The sequence below is a fragment of the Natrix helvetica genome, assembly GCF_964273705.1.
Source record: "Natrix helvetica genome assembly, chromosome: 1".
Taxonomy (NCBI): domain Eukaryota; kingdom Metazoa; phylum Chordata; class Lepidosauria; order Squamata; family Natricidae; genus Natrix; species Natrix helvetica.
In genome coordinates, this window is record NC_138548.1 from 83,626,361 (window position 1) to 83,652,104 (window position 25,744).

Genomic DNA, 25,744 nt, shown 5'->3' on the forward strand with positions numbered 1-25,744 from the left:
AGCTCTGATAGATTATTCCCAGAAAGGATTTGAAGATGAGATCCTGGATGAATTGACTTGAGTGGAATGTCTTTCCTCCTTGTACAACCTGATCTACTGATACCAGCATATGGATACTTTAAAATTGAGACAGTTGTTGTCCAGATCTCATTTAGATACAATCTTTCTTTAAGACCCCAAATCAGGAACCTAGATCCTTATAACAAGTGCTGGTTAAATATTTTACCTGGGATTGGGTTTAGCTGAGCAGTTGAGCACTGGATGCAACATATCTCTTAGAACCAATGCAACAAGAAGATCTCATTTATTTCCAGAAAAAAAAGAGGGCCAAGGGCATTGGGTCATATACGCCCTATGGCAAGAAACAGGCTGCATCTGGTCTAGAGGTATTTCAAGACTGGGGAGCCACAACTGCTCAGCTAGACCCAATCCCAGGTACAATATTTAGCCAGCACTTGATATTACTTGTCAGAATGCAAATGCCTGATTGCCCAGCTCTAAAGTAATGACTTGATTCTGAAACCATCAGTACTTTCATGGGCATTTCTGGAGGCTGATGGGATCCTGGAACACTGCACCCTGCCTTCTGTATTTATGAAAACAATTGATGGTCAACGCCCACTATTAGGACTAGCGGTCTGGATGCTGCTGCTTAGCTCCATAAACATGATCTTCAAATCATTTAGCCAAAACGAATGGCATGCTTCAGTTCACACAACACCGAGAGTCAATTTCTATTTAATTCTCCAGTGGTTTTAGCAACCAAAATAGAAATGGAAATATGATCAGACTTCCAGTTAAAAATACAGGCTTCAACGTTTTCAGATTGATATCAGGAAATTGATCAGCTACCACATTATCCCTGTCCTATTCATTGGCTCCTTGGTCTAGATCTCAGCGAGGTAGATATACTCTCTTTCAGAATCTGAAGTTACAACTCTGCAATATTTTGTACACCCACAAAAAATATTCCAGATGGGAGTTCATTCATTCTTTCACTTCACTGACAGCCATTCCTATTATTATCAAGAAAAAAATCAGGAGAATTGAGGCTCTCCGATGACTACAGTGCTCTTAGCCAGTTCACTATTTGAATTGGTACCCTCTACATCTCAGGGTTCCTAGGACTTCTAAGCCAGCCTGTTAAGCAGGCTTGTGTTGCCTGCTGGTTTTTTTAAAAAAAATTCAATAAATTCACCATTGCTGCTGCCTTGAAAGTCAGGTTGGTAAATCCACCAATGCCTCCTGTTCTCACCAATGCCATTAGCTCCAGCACTGCTGCTGGTGAGCAAACCAGCTCACCACCAAACAGCTGATCACCAAAAAGATCCAATTTTTCTTGGCAGCCCACAATTATTCTCAAATTATCAATGTAGTCCTTCACATGTTGCACAGGCATAATCTAAGACTGTGATGGCGAACCTATGGCACATGTGCCACAGGTGGCACGCAGAGCCTTTTCTGTGGGCACACCAGCCGTAACCCCAGCCTAGCTCCACCATGCGTTCCTCCGGCTGGCCTTTCAGTCTCTGCCATGCATGCATTGCATTTTGGGGCCTTGTACGGTGCCCCTGCATCCTGTTTTGACTTCCAAGTGGATGCAGAAGGCCTTCCAGGCCCAAAACAGGCGATATTGCACTCTGAATGGTTTTGATCTTGCGTCCAGATACTTTTTTTTTCTAATTAGCAAATAAGCAGGAAGATGGATCAGTTCTAATTTGATAGGTAGAAATCAGCCTTTCCCAAGTTTGTTCTCTTTACATGTGTAGACATCTTGGCTCTTATTTTGGCAATTTGGGGAACTGTAATCGGAACATACTTGGAATTTACTATTTTGAGGGATGGCTAATGTTTAGATTAGGGACGTGCGGTCAGGGGAGGCAGAGCCTCACTGCTCTCATCATGAAAATAAAAAAAGGGAAAAGGCGCTGAGAAGCCTTCTGCACACGTGGTCCGGGAATGGGACCACGTGTGCAGGAGGCTCCTCTAGCCTCAGCCTCCCTCCTGCACTCGTGGTCCCATTCCCCGCCTTCCTGAGTCAACATGAAGGGGACCGCGGAGCATGAGCCGCGGTCCTGCGGAGCGCGCTCCGTGGTCCCCTTCATGTTGACTCAGGAGTCAGGAAGGAGGGGAATGGGACCATGTGTGCAGGAGGCTGAGGCAGCTTCAACCTCTTGCACACGTGGTCCCATTTCCCGCCTTCCTGAGTCAATATGAAGGGGACCGCGGCTCGCGCTAATGATGTCACCAGCCTCACCAGCCATAAACCTCACCGCACGTCACTGGTTTAGATAATCCTACATATCACAACCACAGCTATCATTGAACTAAACTAAGAAATCCTAAACCTGTGTTAATTCAAATGCATGCAGCTACCTTTTCAAGTACTTTGGCTATTCGAGTACCAACTTGTTCTAAAGACTGTGGTGGATAGCGATCTTTTCCAAGATTCTGCAGTACCTGTGAATCAAGAAAAAATAAACATTCTGATATAATTTATATCAAATTGGCTTGACAGAAAGAGATACAATCTCTTTCCTTCTGAAAGGCTGAGTCCAGTATTCTTGCAGTTTTCTATTCTGCAATTAATATGCATAGTTAAATTAATACTTTCAAATCTATGCATATAAAAATCTTTTAAGAATGCTTTAGTTCAATGATTAAGATTTACAAATCTGGAATCCTCAAATTAGAAAACTTTAAGAAATTCATGAGCAGATTGCATGATAAAATCAATTAAACATGGTGAGTTTTTCACAAATTAGGTAATACATCTTTGTCTAATTTTGGGTACCCATTTTTATAGATACGTTATTCACAAAATAATTTGATTCTTTCCTCACTTGCCCAGTATAATGTTGTTCTGTACAAACTAAATTCTCCAAAGTCATAGATTTAATGCCTAAAAATAGGAAAGTTAAACAAATATTTGTTCCTTGAAATCTGAGGATGCAATCTGATTTTCCAAACATCACATGCGTACATGCTTGTGAGCAACTAGTGGTGCAGAATTGAGAAACTGTTAACCATTGTGAACATTTATCTAGAAAAAGACTTGTAGCTTCCTATCAGCCAAACTTCGTATGGATGTACTTTGAAATCAAATAATACTGATTTCAAGTGAGTCTGATCTAAGCATGCGGTTTTTAGATCGACCCCAAGCCCATATGAGAGCACAACCTTACCTCTTTCAGTTGACTCTCTCCCAAGTAATGAAGACTGGCTCGATTGGCAACACCATGGAGGTGATCCAATGTATGCATGCTGGCGGGCAGGTTGGCATTGCAGAGAGGCTCCATGGCGGGCTCTTGCAGGGGAGTGGCAAAATCAATGTGCTCTGTGATGCTACAAGAGACAGAGAATTGTTAAGATATTAAAGGAAACAAATATGTCTACATATCTAAATGAATATATGAAACCAATTCGAACTGAGATTTATTTCAGAAGCCAACTCACGTTTTGCAAAATATTTTCTAATGTTTCTATCATATTGGAATATTCCTTTACACAAAAAAGTGTACGTGAACAGCATGTGATTAACTCCAGTACTGTGTTTTCTTACCTTATTCTGAAATTATACTAGAGGAAGAAAACAATGAAAGGTTTTCCTAAAAGTGAACTGTTAAGGGAGAGGGAAGGGAAAGACTGCTATACATGAATTTGTTTCTGTAGAGTTTCCACTTCCTAAGCTAGCCTTGGGTTTTTCTGGTAATCAAATTTCCCCTTCAAATACCAAGAACATTGAATGCTGTTTAGCTATGGCCAAATGCTTCCTCCACAAACGTCTAGCATATTTTAGTAGAAAGGCATACCTGATTTAAAAACTGAATTCCACCAGAGGCAGCTTCCTAATATGGTTCTACAGATGCCATCTGGGGAATGCCATTTTTGCATTTACCCACCAAATTTAATGATAATATATATAAATGCTTACCTGTAGATAAAACAAATTAAGAAAGCAAACAATAAATGCTAGTTGAGCAGAACATTACCCTCTCTCCTCCCAATAGATGTCAGTTAAAAGAGAAATCCACACATTTTTGACTCCGGGCAGCTCCCTATGACTGCTAAGTTATGGACTAACTCTGCATAGGAAACATAAGCCAGTGCAGAGTCGAAGATGATAAATCTGATCTAATCAGAAGTTAGTGGGCCTTCGTATCCAAGAACTTCTGTATTGTTAGGTTTGAGATTTAGCCTATTGGGACACATCTCCTGTTACCCCTGGAGCTGAAATATATAACTGAGTGGCATCAGCATACTGATAATATTTGGTTGCATGCTTTACAGATGCCTCAGGGACTTCATATTAAAACAGGACTGTATGAAACCTGAGGCACTGGACAATGATGGTAATACTTAATCTTAGGCCAAAGTTAGAAGCCAATCACAGCCTAATACAGAAATCATGGTTAATTACAGACCTTGTGGTTTTTTTTTTCCTGGAAGTGCAGGGACAGGTTTTTTTTTCAGATCAACCAAGTGTTGATCCATTGGTTGTGACAGGAATGGGCTAATTGACTTGTTGTTTAAGCCTGATATTCTGGGCTGAGAGACTCGGGTTTAAAGCAGCATCAAACATAAACCTAAACTATATTTTCTTGGGTTGTCATAACTGATTCAAAATAGATGTGAAATAACAATTCCTCCTGCATCCCTTCTGCATCACCTTGCAAATTTTATAATCTTACTTGATATTTTTTGTCTCATTTGGAGAGATTCCTGTCAGTGACGTGCAGTCAGGGGAGGCAGAGCCTCACCGCTCTCATCATGAAAAGAAAAGAAAAATTCTCCCCTTTTCTCTTTCATCTCTTTCTTGCGCGTGCAAGCAAAATACCACAAGATCACGGTGGCGGGGACAGCAACTCCTTCCACTGCGCTGCGGAGAAGAGCCATAGGAAGGAGAGGAATGGGACTACATGTGCAGGGGAAGGGGACCGTGGCTCGCACTGATCTGAGGCTGGCGCTGAGGAGCCTCCTGCAAATGTGGTCCCATTCTCCTCCTTCCTGTGGCTCTTCTCCACAGTGCAGCAGAAGGAGTTGCTGTCCCCACTACCGTAATCCTGGGGCATTTTGCTTGCATGCTTGCAAAGATCAAAGTTGTCACAGTCCTCCCTTCATGGTGATAATTTGATGACGTCACCAGCCTCACCAGCCATAAACCTCACCGCATGTCACTGATTCCTGTAAATGTTCAGACTTTGTTTTGGACATAACTTGATTAAATTACTGCTCACCCTTAACTTCCTCATTTCTGAAGCCATTAAGAAATAAGTCATGATATTCTGCAAGACAGTGCATAATGCTGGAGATGACCTGTCTGATATTAAAACAAAGACACTCACAGAAGCTCAGACCTCTATAGATTATTAGCTCCAATAGCAGCATTATCAAATAAGTGAAAGAATATAATACAGCCACAATGTGGTGTACCAGCCCATTAAGATGAATATTTTAAGCTATACATATCTGTCCCAGTTATGTACTGACCTAATTTTGTTTATAGCAAAAATACTCACTCAATATTTTTAGCAGAAACAGCTAGCCATGTGCTGGCTACAGTAGTAAGATCCATCCTGCGGAACTTAATACACTCATCAGGACTTGGCCAGCCCAAGCTGCGATAGTCTTTCTTTCTTCCTGCAAAGAAGCAAGATAATATTTTGAAAAAAAGAAGAACCATTTCCATTTTTAAAATTATTTTTCTATATATGTATATAATGGGAAGTTCAATTATTTGAATAGTACAAATTACCTGATATCATATCAGGAGCAAAAGAATAGGTATTGACTGTGAACCAAACAAATAGAAAAGCATTTTAAAAGGCTGCATTTTATGCACGTGAAAGAAACAAACATGTGCTTTGCTTTATACTAAAAGCAAACATCTTGTGTCTAAAAAATATGTCTGAACATTCTGGGTGGGACTTGGTCCTGCCAAAATGGCACCAAAATAATTTGGTTCATCGATTATATCAAACTGTCCTTTTTTTTCAGTTAAATGCACTATTATCTGTTAAACCTGAAGAACTTCAATTACAATTTCATTATGGCTAATTTAATGGACATTATTTTTATTTTGGCTACCGTAATATTCAGAGTATAAGACGCACCTTTCGCCCCGCAAAAAGACGGTGAAAATCCGGGTGCATCTTATACACTGAATACAGCATTTTTTGGCCTCCTGAAACCTCACCCCCTTTGCAGAAATGAACGTGCATAGCCTTTGGGAGGCCTGCAAAGTGCTCCTGGGGGCTGGGGAGGACAAAAACGAGCAAAAAACAGGCTGGTTTTTTTGCCCCCCCAGCTCCCAGGAGCACTCTACAAGCCTCCCAAAGCCTATGCATGCCGTTTTTTTTTACCAAAAATGGGCTGTTTTTGCCCCACTTCCCAAGCTTCCAGGAGCACTTTGCAGGCCTCTCAAACTCACTGCATGCCCCGTTTTTCACAAAAAATGAGGCATGCAGAGGATTTGGGAGATCTGCAGATTGTAAAAACTTTTTTTTTTTAAAAAAATTATCTCTTCAAAATCTTGGTGCATCTTATACTCTGAAAAATAAGTATTTGGAAAATTTGCACCGCATCATAGAAAAATAAATACTGTTTATAACAAAATGCTGCAGTTTCCTCCCAGGAGAGCATTTTGCTTTTTTTCTTTGTCAAAAAGCCCAAGGTTGCAAAGCTAGACACATATAGTTGGTAAGCCCTTTGCATGTTCTGGAATATATCTATGAATGAATATGCACAGGATTTTACTGCACAATGTGTACAGTGTGCTTTTATCACAACCTATTTAATGTGTGTATCAAGTGTATCCTGATGTTCTGAAAAAGAATCCGTCTTGTTCTTAGAAAAGAAAGCATATTACCAGGTGGCCCAGGGGAAGGTATTTTTGGCCCACGGATTTCCAATGCCATTTGGTAAAGGTTTTCATTTTCTCCAACTACTCCTTCCTCTACATTTCTTCCAGCAGATTCTTGTGGGTCTATATTTTCTGGTTTGTGTTTCTTTACACGTTTTACTTGAAATGTGATCTGTCAAAAGTAAAAAAATGGTGAAGGTAACAGAACTAAAAACATCAGGCATGCTGATAAGAATGAGCTGATTCCTTTCAGACTAAGTTGATTTTCAAGGACAATTGCCAGACAGTTTCTTGATAATTTTGGTTACTCTAATTCTGCTCACATCTTAATACATCAAACATACAAACATAAGCATATAACAATAATTTGTTTAGCTCAGAATTCAGTAGGGAAGGTTCCTCAGAAAAATTTGAGAAAATGTGCCTTCTTGTTGTCCATTTTTAGTATAAATTTGAAGTGCCTTTATACATTCCACAAAATTTCTCTGGTGACCTATACTAATGGTACATCATTTTATAGATACTCTCTTTAAGATTATAATAATACGAATTTTATTCCTTTAGCCAGATATTAAGAGTCCTTACCCATTCAGTTTCACCATCATCACCATCATCCTCTCCACAATCTCCCAAACAGGAGCTGGAAAGTCCATCTTGAGAACCTTTCTTGAGGACACGGATCCCTTGCAAGTCCATCCGATGGCCTTTTACTTCCAGTGCCCCTTCAAAAGCTTCAAGGGGCCAGGAGTTTTCAAACTCATCCACTAATGCTAGCATCTCCTCAGACATCTGAGCATCTCCCAAGTTTTCTATTTCTTCTGAGTCATTGTTTTCTGCAATAACAGTACCTATGACAGCAGAATCAACAAAACATATTCAAAAGTTTTGTTCAAAAGTTATTTTATGTTCAAGTGCTATGCTAAAGAAGTGTGACAATTCTGCTAGTTCAAAATCAAATGATTATCTAGAAAAGCATGTTACACTCTTATCAAGCCTCAATACTTATTTTTAAGTAAGTCCATTTGCATTGTAAAGGGTTTTTCTTATCCTGAAAAACTCATTATTGGTCTATTAAATAAATATATTTTTAAAAAGGCAAAAAACAAAATAGCTTATTTTATAGTGATGAATGTATGTGTACTGAAGGTTGCAGTGGACTATGAAGAAACAAGACAGAAAGGATATTGATGCTTTTGAATTTTGACATTGGAGAAGACTGAAAATGCTATGGACTATCAAGAAAACAAACAGATCAACCCAGAATTCTCGCAAACAAAAATGACTAGGTATAATTAACACATTATGAGAAGTTCTAACTCTCTGGAAAAAGTTCTACTGTTGGGAAAAGAGGAAGGAAAAGAAGAGGATGATCAGCAACAAAGTGGACGGAATCAGTTATAGTGTGGTTCGTATACTGTTGGAAGAACTAAAGGACCAGGTTAGTGACAGATAATCATAGAGAAAATCTATATGATTACTAGGAGTTGACACTGATTTGGTATCAATCACTTACTCACTCAAAGCTCAACAGAACATTATCTTATCTTAAGCTATTTCTCTCTGCTTTTTAGACCAGTTACATCCTCACAGAGAATATGCCAACATACATTCTAGTCAATTCCGAATCCTTACTACATTGTTTATTTTTTTTTAAATACAAAGATATAATTTAAACAAACATCACCTATTGCCATGCCTAGAAAACATGGGTGAAAATGATCTATTTTCTTGGACTGTTAAGAACAATCTCTTTCCAATTCTCAAAACTTGTTTTGAAGCACTTTGCATAATACTGTTCTTCTGAGTATGTTTTTATATTCAACATTTCTAATATAGTGTCACCAACTTATTGGATGCTAAACTGGAATACAAGTGTGAGTGTGTACGCATGCGTGTATGGAAGAGAGATAACTTTTATCAACATACCATCTGAAGAGGTCAGAAGGTAAAGTGTATTAAAATGTATTCAATCGCTTTTCAAGATCTTGTTCTCTTGTGCAGGGTTTCCTAAAATATATCCATACTGAAATCACCCAAAAGGCAAAAATATATCTGAAGCAGCTATACACTTCTCTTTTGAAATTTAATGAAATACAGTATGTTTTCATTATTTGAAGAGAACAGCAATTCCAGAAACTAGAACATTTCAGTAAGATATAAAAGTGAATGGGATTACACACCAGAATTGTTCACAGTAGATTTCCTGCTGGCATAAAAGGGAAAGGATTTGTATGGACCTGCCATCTTCACTGAGGCCAAAGACAACATTAAGGGCAATATGAATGGCTCAGTGTGAGCTGGCAGTTACAGAAAGTGCACCTTGCTCATTTGTCTTGATTCGCTAATGGGGAAGGGAATGGCATAGGCAGTTTTCGGCTTCTGTAGTCAAGAAATGATTGTGTTAAAATTAATGTGCCTTGTTCACCTATCAGTTCCTCTCATGCCCTTGCTTTTCAGTTAAAAACATTAATTCAGAAATACCTCTTTGATTTCATAATAAAACATAATAAAACATTACTCAGTTGCCTGTATAACTCTTTGGCTTTAGTTAAAACTAGTTAGAATAGGATATATTCCAAATCATGGCTATGCAGTACTTTAGATTCAATTTCCAAAAGGTGCTTCAGAACATGCTATCCTGGGAAGACAGACAGACGCTTTATGATTTACATCTGTGCTCCAATGCACTATATAATCTACTAATTATATGTTGCAAAACTCAAGAGTAGGTCCTGTACGTAACCTTTTCTAACACACTGCCATCACAGAATCCCCTTGCAGTCTGTTTTAGATGAGACACTAGTTTAGTGGTTTGACCTACGATATGCAAATGTTTTAATGATAAAAAATGTAAATAATTCAGTACAATTTGAAAAATGTTTTGTACTGTTCCTATTCATCCTAGTATGCAATCTAATTTGGCCAGAACTATGTATAGGTGTTGCAGAGTTACTCTGACAAATAGTCAGTGGTCTAGGTCTCTGTGAATTTAAACTTATATGAACCTTTTAGGACCTGGATCACCTGGTCAAGTTATTTTATACCAGAAGCAGAAAGTTTAGCAAGATTTCTTATGAGCACTAAATGTACAAATATTAAATGCATTTGATGTATTTTTAAGTCACTAAAACTCCACTGCCAGACATAGCTGCCTTTGCCTAAAGGTTATATTGGTTCTGATATTCACTTACTTTCTAAAGTCAAAGAGGATGAATCCTCTGCTGAACCATGAACCTGATCTGTCAAATCATCTTCAGCAGCCGTTTTAAGAGTTTCTTCTATTAATATGATATCATAATCCTGTGGGTTAAAGTACTTCTGCTTAGCATGGTTGTCATCTTGACTCTTCTCATGACAGTAACCTGTGAGATATGCACAGAAAAAGAGAGGTTATAGACAGGATTCCCTCAGGGCAAACCACTTGCTACATCTCTTGAATTATTGATATACAGAAGTAAAAGGCCTAAAGGGAAGAATGAATATATACAATGCTGTGAGATTAATGGATGTCAACCTACAACACTGTTTGGATAGATTCCTTGGTGGTTTAACATCTTTATCATGCTAAGAGCACAATGACAGCTTCCCATGGTATTGACATGATACCACAGCATACCTAGGAAATCTTACAGGGAAAAGGCAAATATTTTCCCCTTCCTCATTAATAGTCATGGCTGAACTCCATTACAAGTCAAATAGCATTTCAGGAGGATGGCATACCCATCTCTGGAAAAATGTAAAATCTGGAAAACTTTTGAGATACCATATATATTAGATAATACATTATGCAAAACTAAAATTAAAACAAGATCTAATATTTATACGCTAAATTAAAATTCCACTTTAATATGCTGTTTACTATCTTTGCCTCCATTTAGTTATAGAACAAAAGGAGCATCTGATAGTTTATGCAAAAGTTTAATTAAGGGATATGGTATAATCAAATCCAATCATTTTTATGACAACATTTTAAAGATGCTGTGGCAGAAAAGACTATACTGGGTCCCGTCAGAATATATACAATATCTTGAGACACAAGACCCATAATATGTCTCTCCTGACAATCTGACGGCACTTTTAAGCACTTACTTCAAGAGGCATTGTATGTGAGGCTCATATGAACATGTTTGTGGAAAAGAATACTGGTAAGACGTAGCACAGGTACTGTCAGCTTTCTATGACAATGGGGATAAACAACCCATAGCCACATGTAGTTGCTAAATCTTCTCTTTTTTGGCAGTTACTAGAGATTCTAGAAATTGCAGAGCAACTTTTTATTTTTTGCACCCGTATAAATCATGCTGCCTAATGTTGGATGGAAATCATGAACTAGAGGTATGATTTTCTGCCATTTCTTGGCAGATAAACAGTTAAAGACATGTGAGTTGTGGTGGTGCGGTGGTTAGAATGCAATATTGCAGACTAATTCTGCCGACTGCCGGCAGTTTAATTGTCTCAGCTTTCCATCCTTCTGAGATCAGTAAAATAAGGATCCAGAATGTTGGGGGCATTATGTTAACTCTGTAAACTGGTTAGAGAGGGCCGTAAAGCACTGTGAAGCAGTATATAAGTCTAAGTGCTATTGCTATGTCTTCTTTTACATATCACCGCAATTAAATTAATAACAAATACCTCCTCTTCCCCCAAATTCCAGCTCTGCCTGCTAAAATCCTTGCCTACTGACTTCCTTGTACAACAACTGCTCCCAGTTATAGCAGTGGTGGAAAAATAACTTTGTGACCAAGGCATGCATTTATGACAATTGCAGCGTCTCATCACATTAAACAGGGAATAATCCGATCTTTCTTTTTCTTGTGTAGAATGTCCATTACATTGTAAAGAGACCACAGGATTTATTGTAGCTCTGTAGAATGCTTAGCAAATCATAGTAGTTTTGTAAAAATGTAACATTAGGAATAAAATGTAGAGATAGAAAAGCATCTTATAGGAAACAAATTAGATGAGCTGCTTATATCAACATCGTTGCAAAAGTGTACAAGTGTTTTTCACGTAAAAAAAGATAATGTCAAAATATAGCATATTTGAACTGAATCTACGTTAATTTTTGTGGGGTTTTGTTAATAGATACTTGATAGTTTACAGTAAGAATGAGTGAATGAAACCAGTAAAAAGAATGAACTTGAGATGCACTGTATAAACTTTGGAAACTATAATAAATCTCTGATAGTTAGTTCAGTCTTCAACTAACAAACATGCTTATTTGAACAGCCAATAGTTGATCCAGGCTAACTAGGAAATCAAAGATAGTCGAAAGGAAGCTACATAATACAATGATTTATGCCACAAATACTCTATCACTGAAGGTTATTTAAAATCCTTCCCTACATGGATTTTGTTATTTTATAAATCTTAGAATTTGGGCTTAGAATATTTGATAAATCTTCCATTTCAATTTGTTTTATAAGCCAAGCTCAGCTCTTCTCTATTCCACAGAAATTGCCACATTTATGCCAGTAAGCAGGCACACTAATAAACATTGATTCACAATGTTTTCAGCAGAAAGTTAAAGTGCGCTCCACAACTTTACATCTGGTCTTCTGCTTAGATGGTGGGACTTCTTCTTCCTCTACTCTTTCATCCCTATCCAATTTAGCTTTATCCACAATTTTAGCATAACAATTGCACGTCTCATGATACTTTTTATTTATTTTTAGTTATAAAATATTTATTTTGAATTATATTAAAGCAATAGCAAGAGAATACACGAAAACTCAACATTTAACAATAGCATAAGGGCGATCCCTAGACGTTGCACTTTATGTTTCATAAATGTAATTTAAGTTGTATCATAAATAATAAAAAGAAAATTAGAGACAATATGACACAAATGGGGCATATGACCACAAACCTTTTCTCTGCTCCTCTAAGAATGTATTGGGATGGATAACAATATCACAATCTCTTTAAAAACATCCTTTTGACCATTAGAAATTGTTAAATTGGCAACCTAATTAGTTGCACCTATCTTTCTTCTTGCATTATTGGATAGAACAGGATTTTTCTTTTTGTGACGTGGACAGAGATCATAGTATGTTCTCAACATTATCTGAAAATGAGGCCCAACATGGAAGATGGTTTTCTAAATTTAAATTATGAACATCATCAGCAGAAAGGCTATAAATAGCTAATTGCAAGGCTTCTCAGGTTATGTTGAAGCTACATATAGAACAGAATAATAAGTAGTATTGTGTCCTGAATTTCAATTAATGCCTCCAAAATAACCCAATGTCCTTTAAAAGACAAAGGAGAATAAATACTGAATGGTGACAGCTTAAAGTTGGCAAACTTTTGTAATCTAAACTGTAGTTTTAATATCTTATTTCATATTATTTTTTTCTCATAATTTATTATTCTGCAAAAGTCAGCTGTAGGAATAATTATTCACATCTGACTTCCTAAATAAATACAGGTAGAAAATTCTTTATAGAAATGAATTCTGGTTACTGATCATTAAAATAAGCAACAAAAGCAGAGGACAATTTAGTTTACTAATTTATAGTAAAAGTAAAGTTATTTTACTTTTTCATGAAACAATTTTTTGTAACAGGTTAGAATTTTTTAGTCATGCTTTACTCCAACTAAAATCAACGTGACATAAGATAATAATTATTAACTTGTTCTGTTCATTTCAGTGTAATATAATTTTAGCTGGAATGTAGCATTATAGTATCCTAATAAATCATATATGCTATTTTAAATCCTGAAAAAGGAAAATAGAAATCATTATTAGGTTAACTATGGTCCTAAGATCATGATGGTGAACTTATGGCATGCGTACCACAGGTGGCACGCAGAGCCCTCTGCAGGCATACCAGCTGTCGCCTAGCTCAGTTCCAATGTGCATGCATGTGTGCCTCTCTCTGGCCAGCTGGTTTTTGGGTCTCACATGGGGAGAAGGTGTGCGCATGTGTGGGGTCCAAGCGCATGCACAGAAGGGAATGCGGGGCGCGCGCAAATGCATTTCATTATGGGTGCACGTGTGTGCTTTCAGCACATGATGACAAAAAGGTTAGCCATCACATTGCTGCCACAATGAAACAACGAGGGAAAAACACACTTATCCAACAGTAGTATTAATATTTCATATTTTTAGTTATTATTCAGTGTCTTATGAATAATACAGAACATTCTTTATGGAAAAACTCACTTGTGTATATTTTCTTTAATTTTAAGCATTATTTTCCTTAAAGTATCATAATATTTATTCTGCAGTGTGAGATAATTTTTGAATACAGGTAGTCCTTGACTTACAACCATTCGTTCAGTTACTGTTCAACATTATGACAGGATTGAAGGGATGCCTGAGCCCAGCACAAAGTTACTGCCCCAGCAGTCACAGAGCATAAGAAAAGCAACAGGGGGAACAACATATATTACACAAGCTTGATTATTTATCTACAGTTATAGATCAATTATAAATTGATCTGTAAGTTATAAATCTACAGTTAGTTCTTGAATATTTATGAGGACAAAATTATTAATAAAGGTCAGAAGTATAATCCACATGAAAACAAATCAGTACAAAATTGGCAATGCTCCTATCAGAAACATTTATCTTAATACCTGTCCTGCTGTTAATAATTGTACAAATGAAAACAGCTTTAAAAAAAAGAAAGCTATAGTTCTTATCACCCCAGGTTTTGTTTAAGTATGTAAAATATAATAATAGGCTATTGCTTCCAAAATATACAAGAAATCTAGCATAAAAAGGCACATATCCTAATAGTTATGCAGATTTTAACTGCAGAGTTCTTTAGCCAAAACTGCCATTTCACATTTTTTAAATAGAGGAATCTGCATTTAGCAAACTGGAAATGGATGAAATATTAGGGTTTAAGCTGTAAATACCCATATGATGTATTGTAGTGTTATGTGTATTTTCTGTTTTTAGTCCAAGAACTGGAAATATTTTGCTAACATTTAAAGTAATAAGAAGAAAGGAAGTAGATAGTTAATGGAGAATGGAAGTAGTATAGAAAAGTAGTAGAAAAGAATAAGCAACTGTATACGCAAAGAAGTTCTCGTCCTACTCCTTCAATCCTGAAATGTTTCAGTTTTAAACCCAGATTCTTAGGTAGTCAGATTTTAAGTTCAGTACTTATCAAGAATATGACAAGCAAATCCCAACGACACTGCAATTTAGTTTTAGGTCCTTAAAAAACGTAATTTTATAATAAACTGGGGCCCAAGCATATTATTTTAAAATAATAATAATAATAATATGGTTTCAGCATGCCTTTTACTCAAATTTGAATGACTGTTTTGATTAAATGTGTGTGCATGCATGCATTTTGGGAATTAGGGCATGACATAAAAATTATAAAGCAAAGTATTAAGGAACAAGTATGCACGGAGACACATTTATTTTAGGTTTTTCACTATTTGGTTTGGAAACTAAAACTTCAAAATGTATTGCAGATGCCAAAGAACATGGTTTAATATATTATCTATATTTAATACATGATATCCTGTAGTCAACAAAAATAATACTGGATTTTCTCTTTGTTCCTCTACAGGAGTATACATGAATGCTGCAGGAATGCTACACAAATTCTAGCATCTTTTAAATAAAAATGAAAACATTATTAACGGTCCTAAATAGAGGCAACATTCTGGAAAGAGTATCTGGGTAATATCTAGCATGATCTAATCAGAAAGTGTGCAGAGTTACTGAAATTGGAAATAGCCAAGATGAAAAAAAGAGAAACAATTATTCTTAATGAAATTTTAATGAAAAAAAAAATCTGCAGGAGCTATTGCTTTGCTTAATACTGTATTTCTCAACCATAGCAATTTTATGAGGAGTGGATTTCAAAGCCCAGAATTTCTCCTCCCAGTCATTCTATATGAGGAATTCTGGGAATTGAAGTCCACACATTTTAAAGTTGCTAAGGTTGAGAAACATTGGGCAAACATAGTGACCAAACAGAACTATAGAAACTATGGGAAAAATGTTACTGAGCATTACACTGTTAGGATATTAATTTGGGAATATTTTCAATAGTAGCTTACCACTGCAGGTGGAAGACGTGATGTTGTACAGAAATGGATAGAACTGCAAACAACGGATCAGCTTCAGGTTCCTCTCACACTCAAGACATTTGGTGGCAATATCTAGAGCATTTCTGAAAACCTGTAAAGCCCCAGTGACATTCTTCAGAGCCAAGTAGGCATTTCCTAAGCTCAAAAAGGTCAGAGGCTAAAAGGAGAAAAACAAACTTTTCTCAATATAGACACATGGGAGAAAAGGCCAGAATTTCACTTGCATATGCTAATTATGTACAGTAGCTTTAATTTTTCCAAGAAATTCAAGAAAAAAAAACCGCAATCTTTTAAAAACTCTTCTACTGCTAAGTGATAAAAAGAACTGGATTTTTTACAGTAATTACTTTCTTGGATATTCTTTTTTTAAAACAAAATAGTTTAGGCTATATACATTCTTATATTAACACAACTTTAATTTCAAATAAAGACTAAACATATTGAGTGGCAAACTAATAGGATGACAAGAAAACAAAGACATTCTCTGTACTACAGTGAGGTTATCCATCTAGTTGTTATTAAATATATTCCTTGGATCCTAAGTACAGCTCATAAACCATCTTTAATTCTAATCCTTCTAGGGAATCCGAAACCTTCTGGACAAGGGAAAAGCCAAAATTAGAAAATAGCTATTTTCATGTTATGTATTTAAACTTTATTTTTCATAGTTTTCCTGGTTTACACTAGATAAGAAGTAACATTCATGCAAACATTCATTTCCTAGTACAAAATACAGGTAGTCCTCAAGGTCTAATGAAGCCTGCCCATAAGGTCCGTAAGTCAAAAAAAATCATCAAATGAATCAGATTAAAATAAAATTCATTAATTGATTCAAATGGGTCGTTAAATGAACCAAGATCTGACTGTCCTACAATTTGCTAATTGATCACTGCCACCCTTTACTGAATGGACAGGCTTTCCCTGCTGTTGCTGGCTGCCCATCAACTGTTTCGGGTGCTGCTTTAGCTCAGGAACTAAATTGCCTCCAAGGCAATTCCCAGAGCTCTCCACTTGCAATTGCTTTTTTAAAAAGAAATAACTAGCTACTAGTCAGCTCAAATGTCTCCAGGTAGCTGCACAGGGTGTGGGGTGGGGAATTTACAGAACTCTCGGCTTGAGTCGCATTAAAAAAAACGACCTTGCTAAACTCAAAAAACCAAAAACAAACTCGGTGCTGGCTGCAAAATCACCGGATCTTGTTTGGCCATATGACCAGGGGAAAAAACAACCCTGCCGGCTTTAGGAAATTGCATATTGTAACCCCGAATGGCAAAGGGAAGTTACAGAATTCAAAATGGCTGCCCCTGAAGCAGTGACTGAATGCAAGTCACATGGCTACAGAGGCCTCGTTTTGAATTTCTAATGTAAATACTCTTTCTGGATAAATTTGTTCTTGTGAAAATTAGCTAAATAAATGGTCGTAAGGTAGGGGAGGGGAGAAATACCTGTAGTGCAAATACCTGCTTTTCAAAGTTTGAATAAAAGGAGTACTTCCATATTTCCATTTGAAACTCTTATGAAAGAGCAAAAGTGGAGACAGGAAATTTTGCTTTTCTCCTCTGAGAAAAATCACTTACCTCAGAATCATTGATGGCTAAAGCTTTGTGAAGAAGCTTGCTGGCATCTAGGTGAAGGCCATAATGAATGAGAAGGTTTGCTAAGTTGACTAAAGGAATATCTTGAAATTCATGAGGGGTCAAGTTAAATGCTTTTCGTAAACAGGTAAAGGCAAAGGTGCCATTTCCAAGTGCACGCCAATAAAGGCTAGCTTCATTGAGTACTAGCCATAAAGGTTCCCTTGCCTAAAAATCGATGGAAAAAAAAAGAAAAAAGAAAAAGAGGAAACATCCTCCTTATTAATTTCACTCTGTTAGTTGCAGTATTTACCCTTTGTCAATCTAGCTGCACATACACGTCTAAAACATTTCCATTAATTAACAAAATGTCATGCTTACAAAAACAAGTTGCATATACAATCAAAATTCCTTTGTTAGAAGGAATGGGGCTTTTCCTTGCTTTCCAGAGTAAGACTAAAGCAATAGGTTTGGGATTTTCCTTACACTAAAAGTAGCATTTATAAATATAACATGAAAAATGGCAAAACTTAAGATAAAAACTAAGAAGAGAGATATGTTTAATTCTACAATAATGAATTGTAAACAAGCTGGATTTTAACAAAACTTATTTGTAAAACAGGTCAAATCTAGAATTGAATGGAACAGTATGACTTGCATTTCTCAAATAAGTGTAACCCTTTTTTCCACATTCAGTTTCTTTTCTTTGCATTCTTGAAAAACTCTTTTAGTGAAGTGAGAAAACAAAAATAACCTTTTCTCCTATCATCTATAACGATAGTGATGGGACTCCACAGCTACGTGTAGCGCCTGAATATTTTGATTCCAGCTTCTACAATCGGCCTAAGGTTGCTATTAAATTGACATTTTAATATCATATTAGTTACACTTAATTTTAATGGCAAATTAAGTATGATAACATTTAAATCTTGCCTTTGCCAGCACAATATTTTTGAGCAAAAATATCATGCCAATTAAAGGCTAAACATGGTCATAACCCAAAATCTTTGCATAATTTAAGAATCCAGAAGTAATCGTGGCACTCCAACTTCTTGCTCAGTGGAGTAACCCACTAGTACAGCATCCCTGACTTCTGGTTTGAAAGTACAATGGTAATCTCCCTCAGTTTTGATTGACTTATATAAATTTTAAAAAATCCTGTTCTACTATGAAGCAGTGCATTCAAATCCAATTAATTATCAGTTATTTTGAATGCCCTGTTAAGTAAAAAAGGCAGAGTATAAATTGAATAGCTTTTTAAATCCAGGTTTAACTTTAATATCCCTTAAGTCAGTATTTTTTAATCAAATAGCTCACATTACAATGATAAAAGTATCTATGTACATAGATCTCTTTAGGATTTATAATTTTATAATTTTTAAGAGTCAAGATTAGAGTTCATAAGATGGAGTAGCATATAAATAAAAAACCCATTCTGCTATGTCTTACTTATTCTAATACCTTATAGGGCCAGGCATAGTCATTCCTCAGCTATTTAATATTATTTTATCTTAAATCACACTGCATATAACTATACGGTATTTTATAAGTATTTATAAAGCCTCAACAAACTCCAAGAAGTTTTTGAATATATCACCAGATATGTGGATGAAGCTTATCCTGTTGACACAATACAGCTGCAATTTCAAAACGTATCTGATGAAGTTTTCAGCAAATTTTGCAGTTATGGAATAACAGGACTGTTATTTTATGAATTATTAACCGGTTAAAAGTGGAAATCAGGAACAGTGCTCTTTAGAATCTATGCTTGGATTATGCTTTTTAACTTGCTCATAATTTATGGTAATGTATGAAAACCTGAGGTGATTGTGATTCAGAATCTCCCTTTTAAACTGGGTATTAAACAATAAATAAGGTTCAATTTAAATAAATGTAACATATCCATATTAGTGCAAAATTTGCTCTGATGCACAAAGTTCTTTAATCTCACATACATACTGTACATATAGAGGGGATTTCAGATATTTGTACCTAACTAGGATAAAAAAAGATAATAAATACATCAATGAAAACAACAGTTCAGTATGCAGTGGGTGTATATTCCATGCAGGGGACAGAAACTAAAACTGAATAAAACTAACATATATCTATTATATATCAGAATCTGGAGCATTGTATACATTATGACCCTTACTTGAAACAGATGTAAAAACAGAGCTGGAAAAGCTCAGAAGGCAAGGAAAATGATAAGACTGAAGTATATTAAACAGAAGTACATTTTGTGGGCTTGAAGTTCAGATCATAAAAGTAGTATTAATTGTTTGGCATAAACATTCTTGCAATTACTACTAAGTTAGTAATCAATATTCTGTACTGCTTTTACAAGGAGCTTTACATAGCAATAAATCACACCATCCAAAAAACAAACCAACCCCAAGGCTTTCTTATAAAGAATGGAACTCACCTTTAAAATGGCATGATAGATGAGTGATCCTATTTGTTGCTGTGTAACTGACTGATTGTTGACACGAGAATATAAGATCTGCACGAAAAATTGTTTTAAACAGAAAATATAAAAAGCTTTTATTGAAGAAAAAAAATAAGATTTTGTATAAAAGACAGGACTAATTGAAAATATTAAATGCTGTGGTGCTAGCTCTTTGGAACATTATTCCTCCAGAGATTATATTGGTCTTGCCTCTGTCAGCCTTTCACGTGGACTTAAAAAATAGCTTTGTCACTGATCCTGAGGTCTGGCAGTATGGCAGAGACTCTGCAATGGTTATATAGATCTTTTATTTTATATTGTTTGTTTTTCTCCTTAGCTATATATTACATGTGGTTGTAAAAACATCAATTAAAATGGGGTACAAATCAAATATTGCACAATATATATTTTGCCTTCTCTCATGCCCAATGCAACATTTATTCCATGCCTTATCCTCCCCCAAAACTTTAGTTACATCTATTTCTCATGGTGAATAGACAGGCAGAATATGAAATGATAATTATTTCATAATGTAAAGTATTTTAATATTAGAAGACTACCATCACTGATTGGTGGGTGAGGGCAACATAGCATTAAAGTTGAGTAAAGGTGTTTCAAATAAAGGGTTTCATTGTTCCCAATCAATCTCTTAACCATAAGCAAAGTTTAAAACATTATACTTTATAGTACCCTGTTTCCCTGAAAATAAGATCTCTCTGGATAATAAGCTCAATTGGGTTTTTAAGCGCATGCACTAAAATAAGCCCTCCCCTAAAAATATTGCAATACAGCAGCAGCCATAAGGTGACCACGCTCGCCGCCTCCTGCACCTCAAAAATAATAAGACCTCCCCGCAAATAAGGCTAAGCATTTATTTCGGGGGTCAAAAGAAAATAAGACCCAGTCTTGTTTTCGGGGAAACATGGTAATACAAAGTGTAAATTACCTTTGGTTCATAGTTTATTATGATCTTTTTAAATATGGGACATGTTTCAATAGTTGCATGTATCATGCAACAGTTGAAAACTGACAAGCATACAAAATCATCTTGAAAACAGGGAAATTACAATGTGGATTATTATTATCAACTAAAAGACAAATCTTGTAATAGCTTCATTTTTTTAATATTCATGTTTCTAAATTTGAATTTTACATGGGGAAGATTTACTATGGGGAGTATCTATTTATAAAACATGAACAATGTGCATGCTAACAAACTAACCCATGTTTACAATGAATAAACTTACTTGCTTTGCATAATCATCTGGCATCTTTTCTGTTAAATCTAGATGGCTGTTTAGTTCTTTGATCCAGAAATACACAGAGTCACTATTAGGAATATCAGTAATGGAAGAACAATCTGGCTCATTAAATTCTGTCTGCGTGAGATCTTCTCCTGGATTGCCAAGTAATGAATGAATTCTAATAATGAAAACACAGTAGAATAACCACATGATTCAGACTGCAGAGTAATAATCCCAGACAGCATAGTTAAATCCATGTGGGGAAACTAGTAGAGGCAGAACTTTTAATTACAAATAGTCAAGAGAGCAGTTTGACCTCTCCCATGAGGTCATATAATTAATGGCAAATTGAAAACAATCATAAAATCTATGTAATTATTAAGACAGCGTTTCATAATTGATGAAGATTCATAATTTCACAACTGTTTATTTTATAGTGCAGTTTGTGCATTATTACGTTAAGATGTTTTAAACTATGAAATATAAACTGCTTCAAGTACAACAAAGAAGCAGATAAAATGCATTATTTTTACCTTTGATCCCTGTTTTCTGGGTGCAGGATATAAGTTGGTAATTCCTCTGGAGAAGGGATAGCTGGATAAGATTTTACACAATCTGATCTTTTAGGCCACATAATATTCTGCTTATCCTAATCAAAGGAAAAAATATATAACGTGATTTTGTTAATCATCACTTATTTGATGTTAGGTAAATCTTTTAGAATATGATACAATAAAACAGGGAGCAATTTTTTTTACTTAAATGTCATTTACCCTATAATCATCAGCTTCCAAACCCCATAATGAGAATACAGAATGAACCCAAGGCGACGACTCCAAGGAATGGCTGAAGTCACTGCTGTTGACTTGAAGTTCAGAATTCACAGATGCCATTGTAGCAATTGAAGAATCACCACCAAACTGCAAACAGCAATACAGGAATGAGAATGAAGGATAGAAATTACACCTCAAAGACATTAAAAAACTTTCTTACAAAAATAATTTAATTATACCCAATTTTACTTGGAAATTCGGGAACATTCACAAAACATCTAAACTAAATAATACATATGATTTTTGGGGTTGCTCTTGAATTGCTTAAGATGCAAGAAATTCCTTAGCTACATATATCACAATTTTTACATTTCCTGAAAATGTTGAATGTAACAGAAATTGAAAGCAATACTTTTTAAAAATAATATTATGTATATTCAAGCAAACAAGGGAACATATGTCAGGTAGAGGGTTGTGGATCTAGGAGCAGATAACCTTCTCCAACACTTCTTTCTTCAATCAGGCACAGAATTTGCTTCTGACGCCCTAAGAAGGAGAGGCAGATAAGTGCTAACATAGAAATGTTAAAGTGCTAAAAAAGAAACTCTTCTAGGCAATTGATAGCATTAAAGAATAGGGAATTTATTTATTACTTACTTAAAAGAACTATAGGGCATCACAATACAATCTGAACGATATAGAATTCCCCATTCCATAATTTGGAGTTGAAGTAATCAAATTTAACATTAAATAGGACATTGATATGTACAGGAGAATGATGATTTTTAACTGTAAGAACTGTTTTTATTAAAAGTGATTTTTCTCTTAATTGTTTTAAAGCCATATTCAATAAATATTAATAGTATTCAATTTTGTATTTCAAAAATGGAATGGTAGGAAGGCGTGGTAGTGTTATGGAAAGAAAAATGCCTACGTCACGTCATGGTACTGAAGAATCTCCATTTTTCCATGAGTTAAAGGCACTTGGCAATATATTTTTTGTGGAAAGAGGAAGTTTATGTCAGAAGACTCTGAAAAAGCCACTAGTTCCAAAAAGAATGTCAACATGCTTCATTTGGACATAAAGAATTGAGAACTAGAAAAGATTATTTTTCTAACAGAGATTAAGATCACATTAAATCATACTCTGGTATAATTCCATCAGATTCAAATGTACGTTTGCAGTGTTCAGGAATCTAGTAGAAGATGGAACTGAGAGTCCAAATAGAATTTTAGGGAGCAGGTTAGACATTGGCACTCCTAAATTTTGTTTAAAAGCCTAGCTACTTCATGGAAACAGATTAACACACCTCCCTTTTTTTTAGGCATCTCATGATGACTTTTGTTCACCTTTACAAATCATGGGTAACAAATACAAATTCAGTGTAGACAAACCTCAACATATTCAACATTTTCAAACATGTCGCCACGGTGATAACGGACTGGTTGGTCCCACTGGCAATGCAAGCTGTGCTGCTGATTGCCTAAACGACAAATCTGATGGTTTCCTGCAAGATACATAAACATGCATAGATGGACAGATAGAATATTTAGAAATATCTGTTTGACAACAGCTATAATGAGCTACAGGACAAAAAACTGCAACATAGTTTAGGTTTTTCTGGAACTCTTTAAATAATTCAGAGAGCTCCCATTTTGCAAGTCTATAGAAATTTTAGAGAGATGTGCACACCTCTGTCTTTTGTACAATGTAGTTACCTATTTCAGAAGAAAATCAGTTTAGGGAATGTTGCTATTCCCTTGACCTTGCAAGGTAGCTGTCAACTGTCCCTTTGGCATATGCAGCAAAAGAAACTCCTGGGAAATTATTTTACTAAGAGTATAACTTTACTGATAGATCCATACAGGCACAGAAGAAGCAAAACTAACTGTGAGCTTTTCATGCAATTTCCTCTTTTCCCCATGTGGGCCACTCAATGTCCATTGTCGACCAATCCAACACATTCTTTTTATTTTGAGAAAACAGTCTGCGCCTTTGGAAGGTTCCCATCATACGGCCTTGAAATATCAGGATCTTTTCAGGCCGCAAACAGCTCACATAGATTCCTCATCTCCCAATACATTCCAAGCATTCTCCTCCTCCCTCCCTTCGTTTCTGTTGTCAAACTGTGAGTAGAGGTGTATTACGAGTCAGCCTTGACGGTGGCTTTCTGGGAAGAATACAAGTACTTAATGCTTGAAATGAGATTCTGAAAGCCTTCACATTTCTAGAAATGTTTATCCATAAAGAAATGCTGACTTTGATAAAATAAACCTGAACTTAGCAATAACTAATTTTTAAAATCATGCTAACATTTACCTGGAAAATACTCTGCTTAATGTGTATTTGAACATAGAAACCTTGCTTTTCTGAAGCAGAATGGAATTCTTTAGACAATAGATATGGGTGCCTATTTGGCTTGCATGTTTCTTTGAGAACATTTGTTATATAAACAGATACCTAATTGTGCCTCTTTTGCCATCTGTGTTTCATGGATAATATTTCTCAGGATCTGCTCTTCCTGAATTAGTTTGTGCTTTTCTAAGATTTCCTGCTGTCTCAAGTAATGGTCATGTTGCTTCTGATATTCCTTCAATTCATTTAATGTTCGCTGAAGTGATCTTGAAAAACATCAGAGAAAATTCCATTCAGCTTGCTTTAAATTTAAATGAACTTTAGTACTAATTTTGATGTATTGTTTTAGACTGTTGTTACTAGACCCAAATGTACACTAGTTTCCCATTTTGTATTAATTTTATTATTATTACCTCAAAAAATAACAATGTTAAAAGGGAAAGGAAACCAAGAAACAAAAATGAATTTTAAATTATTTTTTAAAAAAATAAGGTTATACATTACTTTAATCATATTTTAAATCACAATATATAACTGATACAAGAATAGTTAAATATGATGTAAGTGCATAAACCCATTAGTTTTCCTCTGATGACTATAGAATGAAGAAAGGCCTACCTATGTTGAGCTTCAAGTTTCTGCTCAAGCTTTTGCTGGCATAGGACAGCATGCTTCCTTTTAATTGCTTGCTCAAACCCTGGCTTGGCCTGTAAAGCATGATCATAACATAAAACTGAGTGGTTGTATTCTCCAAGCATCTGAAAAAAGATTGAGAAGGAAAAAAGATTTGTCAGCTGAAATAAAAGTTATAATAGACAGATCAGTTATGGAACTTCAATGTTTATCTTAATTAGTAATTTCATCATATGACTGTATTGGAGATACAGTTATGGTTACTGTATTATTAGTTCAGTGAAATTCCTGTTCCCCTTCCCTAATAGGATAATAAATGATCTACTAGCTTAAGTCAGAATAATTTGCAACAGAGTAAAATAATGCAATATTATTATTCAAGAGAGAACTGAAATTAAAGTCTTATTTACTGCATATATGTTTCCTAAAGTATAATAGCTGGTGAAGACATCACTGTAATCCAGAGCAGCATGGACTACGATAGCTGCATCAGCAGAGAAATGCGCTCTGTGTAATACATTCGCCAGATTTATCAATGCAACATCTTTATTATGCCTGAAAGAGAAAAGAAACAAATAATAATTATAATTATTGGTTTTTGATTCTTCTAAATAGCTAACAGATTTCTAATATATAAAACAGAAGTAAGTAGTAGTATGAAACTATGGAGAAATGCATTTCATTCAAATTGATAATGTTAACTATACACAGGGCTTGATAAACTGGTGGCCCAACCCAATATGAAGGATTTATTTCAAATTGTAAATTGCATCTAGTTTGCTATCCAAAG

General features: G+C 35.6%; 1 protein-coding gene across 3 annotated transcripts in view; it reads right to left on the reverse strand.

Moving 5' to 3' along the window:
* Positions 1-25,744, reverse strand: part of TTC17 (tetratricopeptide repeat domain 17) — a 47,425-nt gene that overhangs the window by 5,765 nt on the left and 15,916 nt on the right. For 2 of the 3 annotated variants that reach the window (XM_081936113.1, XM_081936115.1), the window contains exons 7-23: positions 25,365-25,509; positions 24,940-25,079; positions 24,427-24,587; positions 23,361-23,473; positions 21,966-22,112; positions 21,726-21,841; positions 21,196-21,370; positions 19,925-20,002; positions 17,503-17,727; positions 15,896-16,082; positions 10,054-10,224; positions 7,448-7,710; positions 6,869-7,034; positions 5,756-5,791; positions 5,520-5,640; positions 3,186-3,345; positions 2,377-2,460 (exon numbers count right to left, since the gene is read on the reverse strand). In XM_081936113.1, the coding sequence (XP_081792239.1) occupies positions 2,377-2,460; positions 3,186-3,345; positions 5,520-5,640; positions 5,756-5,791; positions 6,869-7,034; positions 7,448-7,710; positions 10,054-10,224; positions 15,896-16,082; positions 17,503-17,727; positions 19,925-20,002; positions 21,196-21,370; positions 21,726-21,841; positions 21,966-22,112; positions 23,361-23,473; positions 24,427-24,587; positions 24,940-25,079; positions 25,365-25,509 (2,488 nt within the window). The remainder of the gene's footprint in view (positions 1-2,376; positions 2,461-3,185; positions 3,346-5,519; positions 5,641-5,755; positions 5,792-6,868; positions 7,035-7,447; positions 7,711-10,053; positions 10,225-15,895; positions 16,083-17,502; positions 17,728-19,924; positions 20,003-21,195; positions 21,371-21,725; positions 21,842-21,965; positions 22,113-23,360; positions 23,474-24,426; positions 24,588-24,939; positions 25,080-25,364; positions 25,510-25,744) is intronic. The other variant, XM_081936114.1, reaches the window with a different exon arrangement.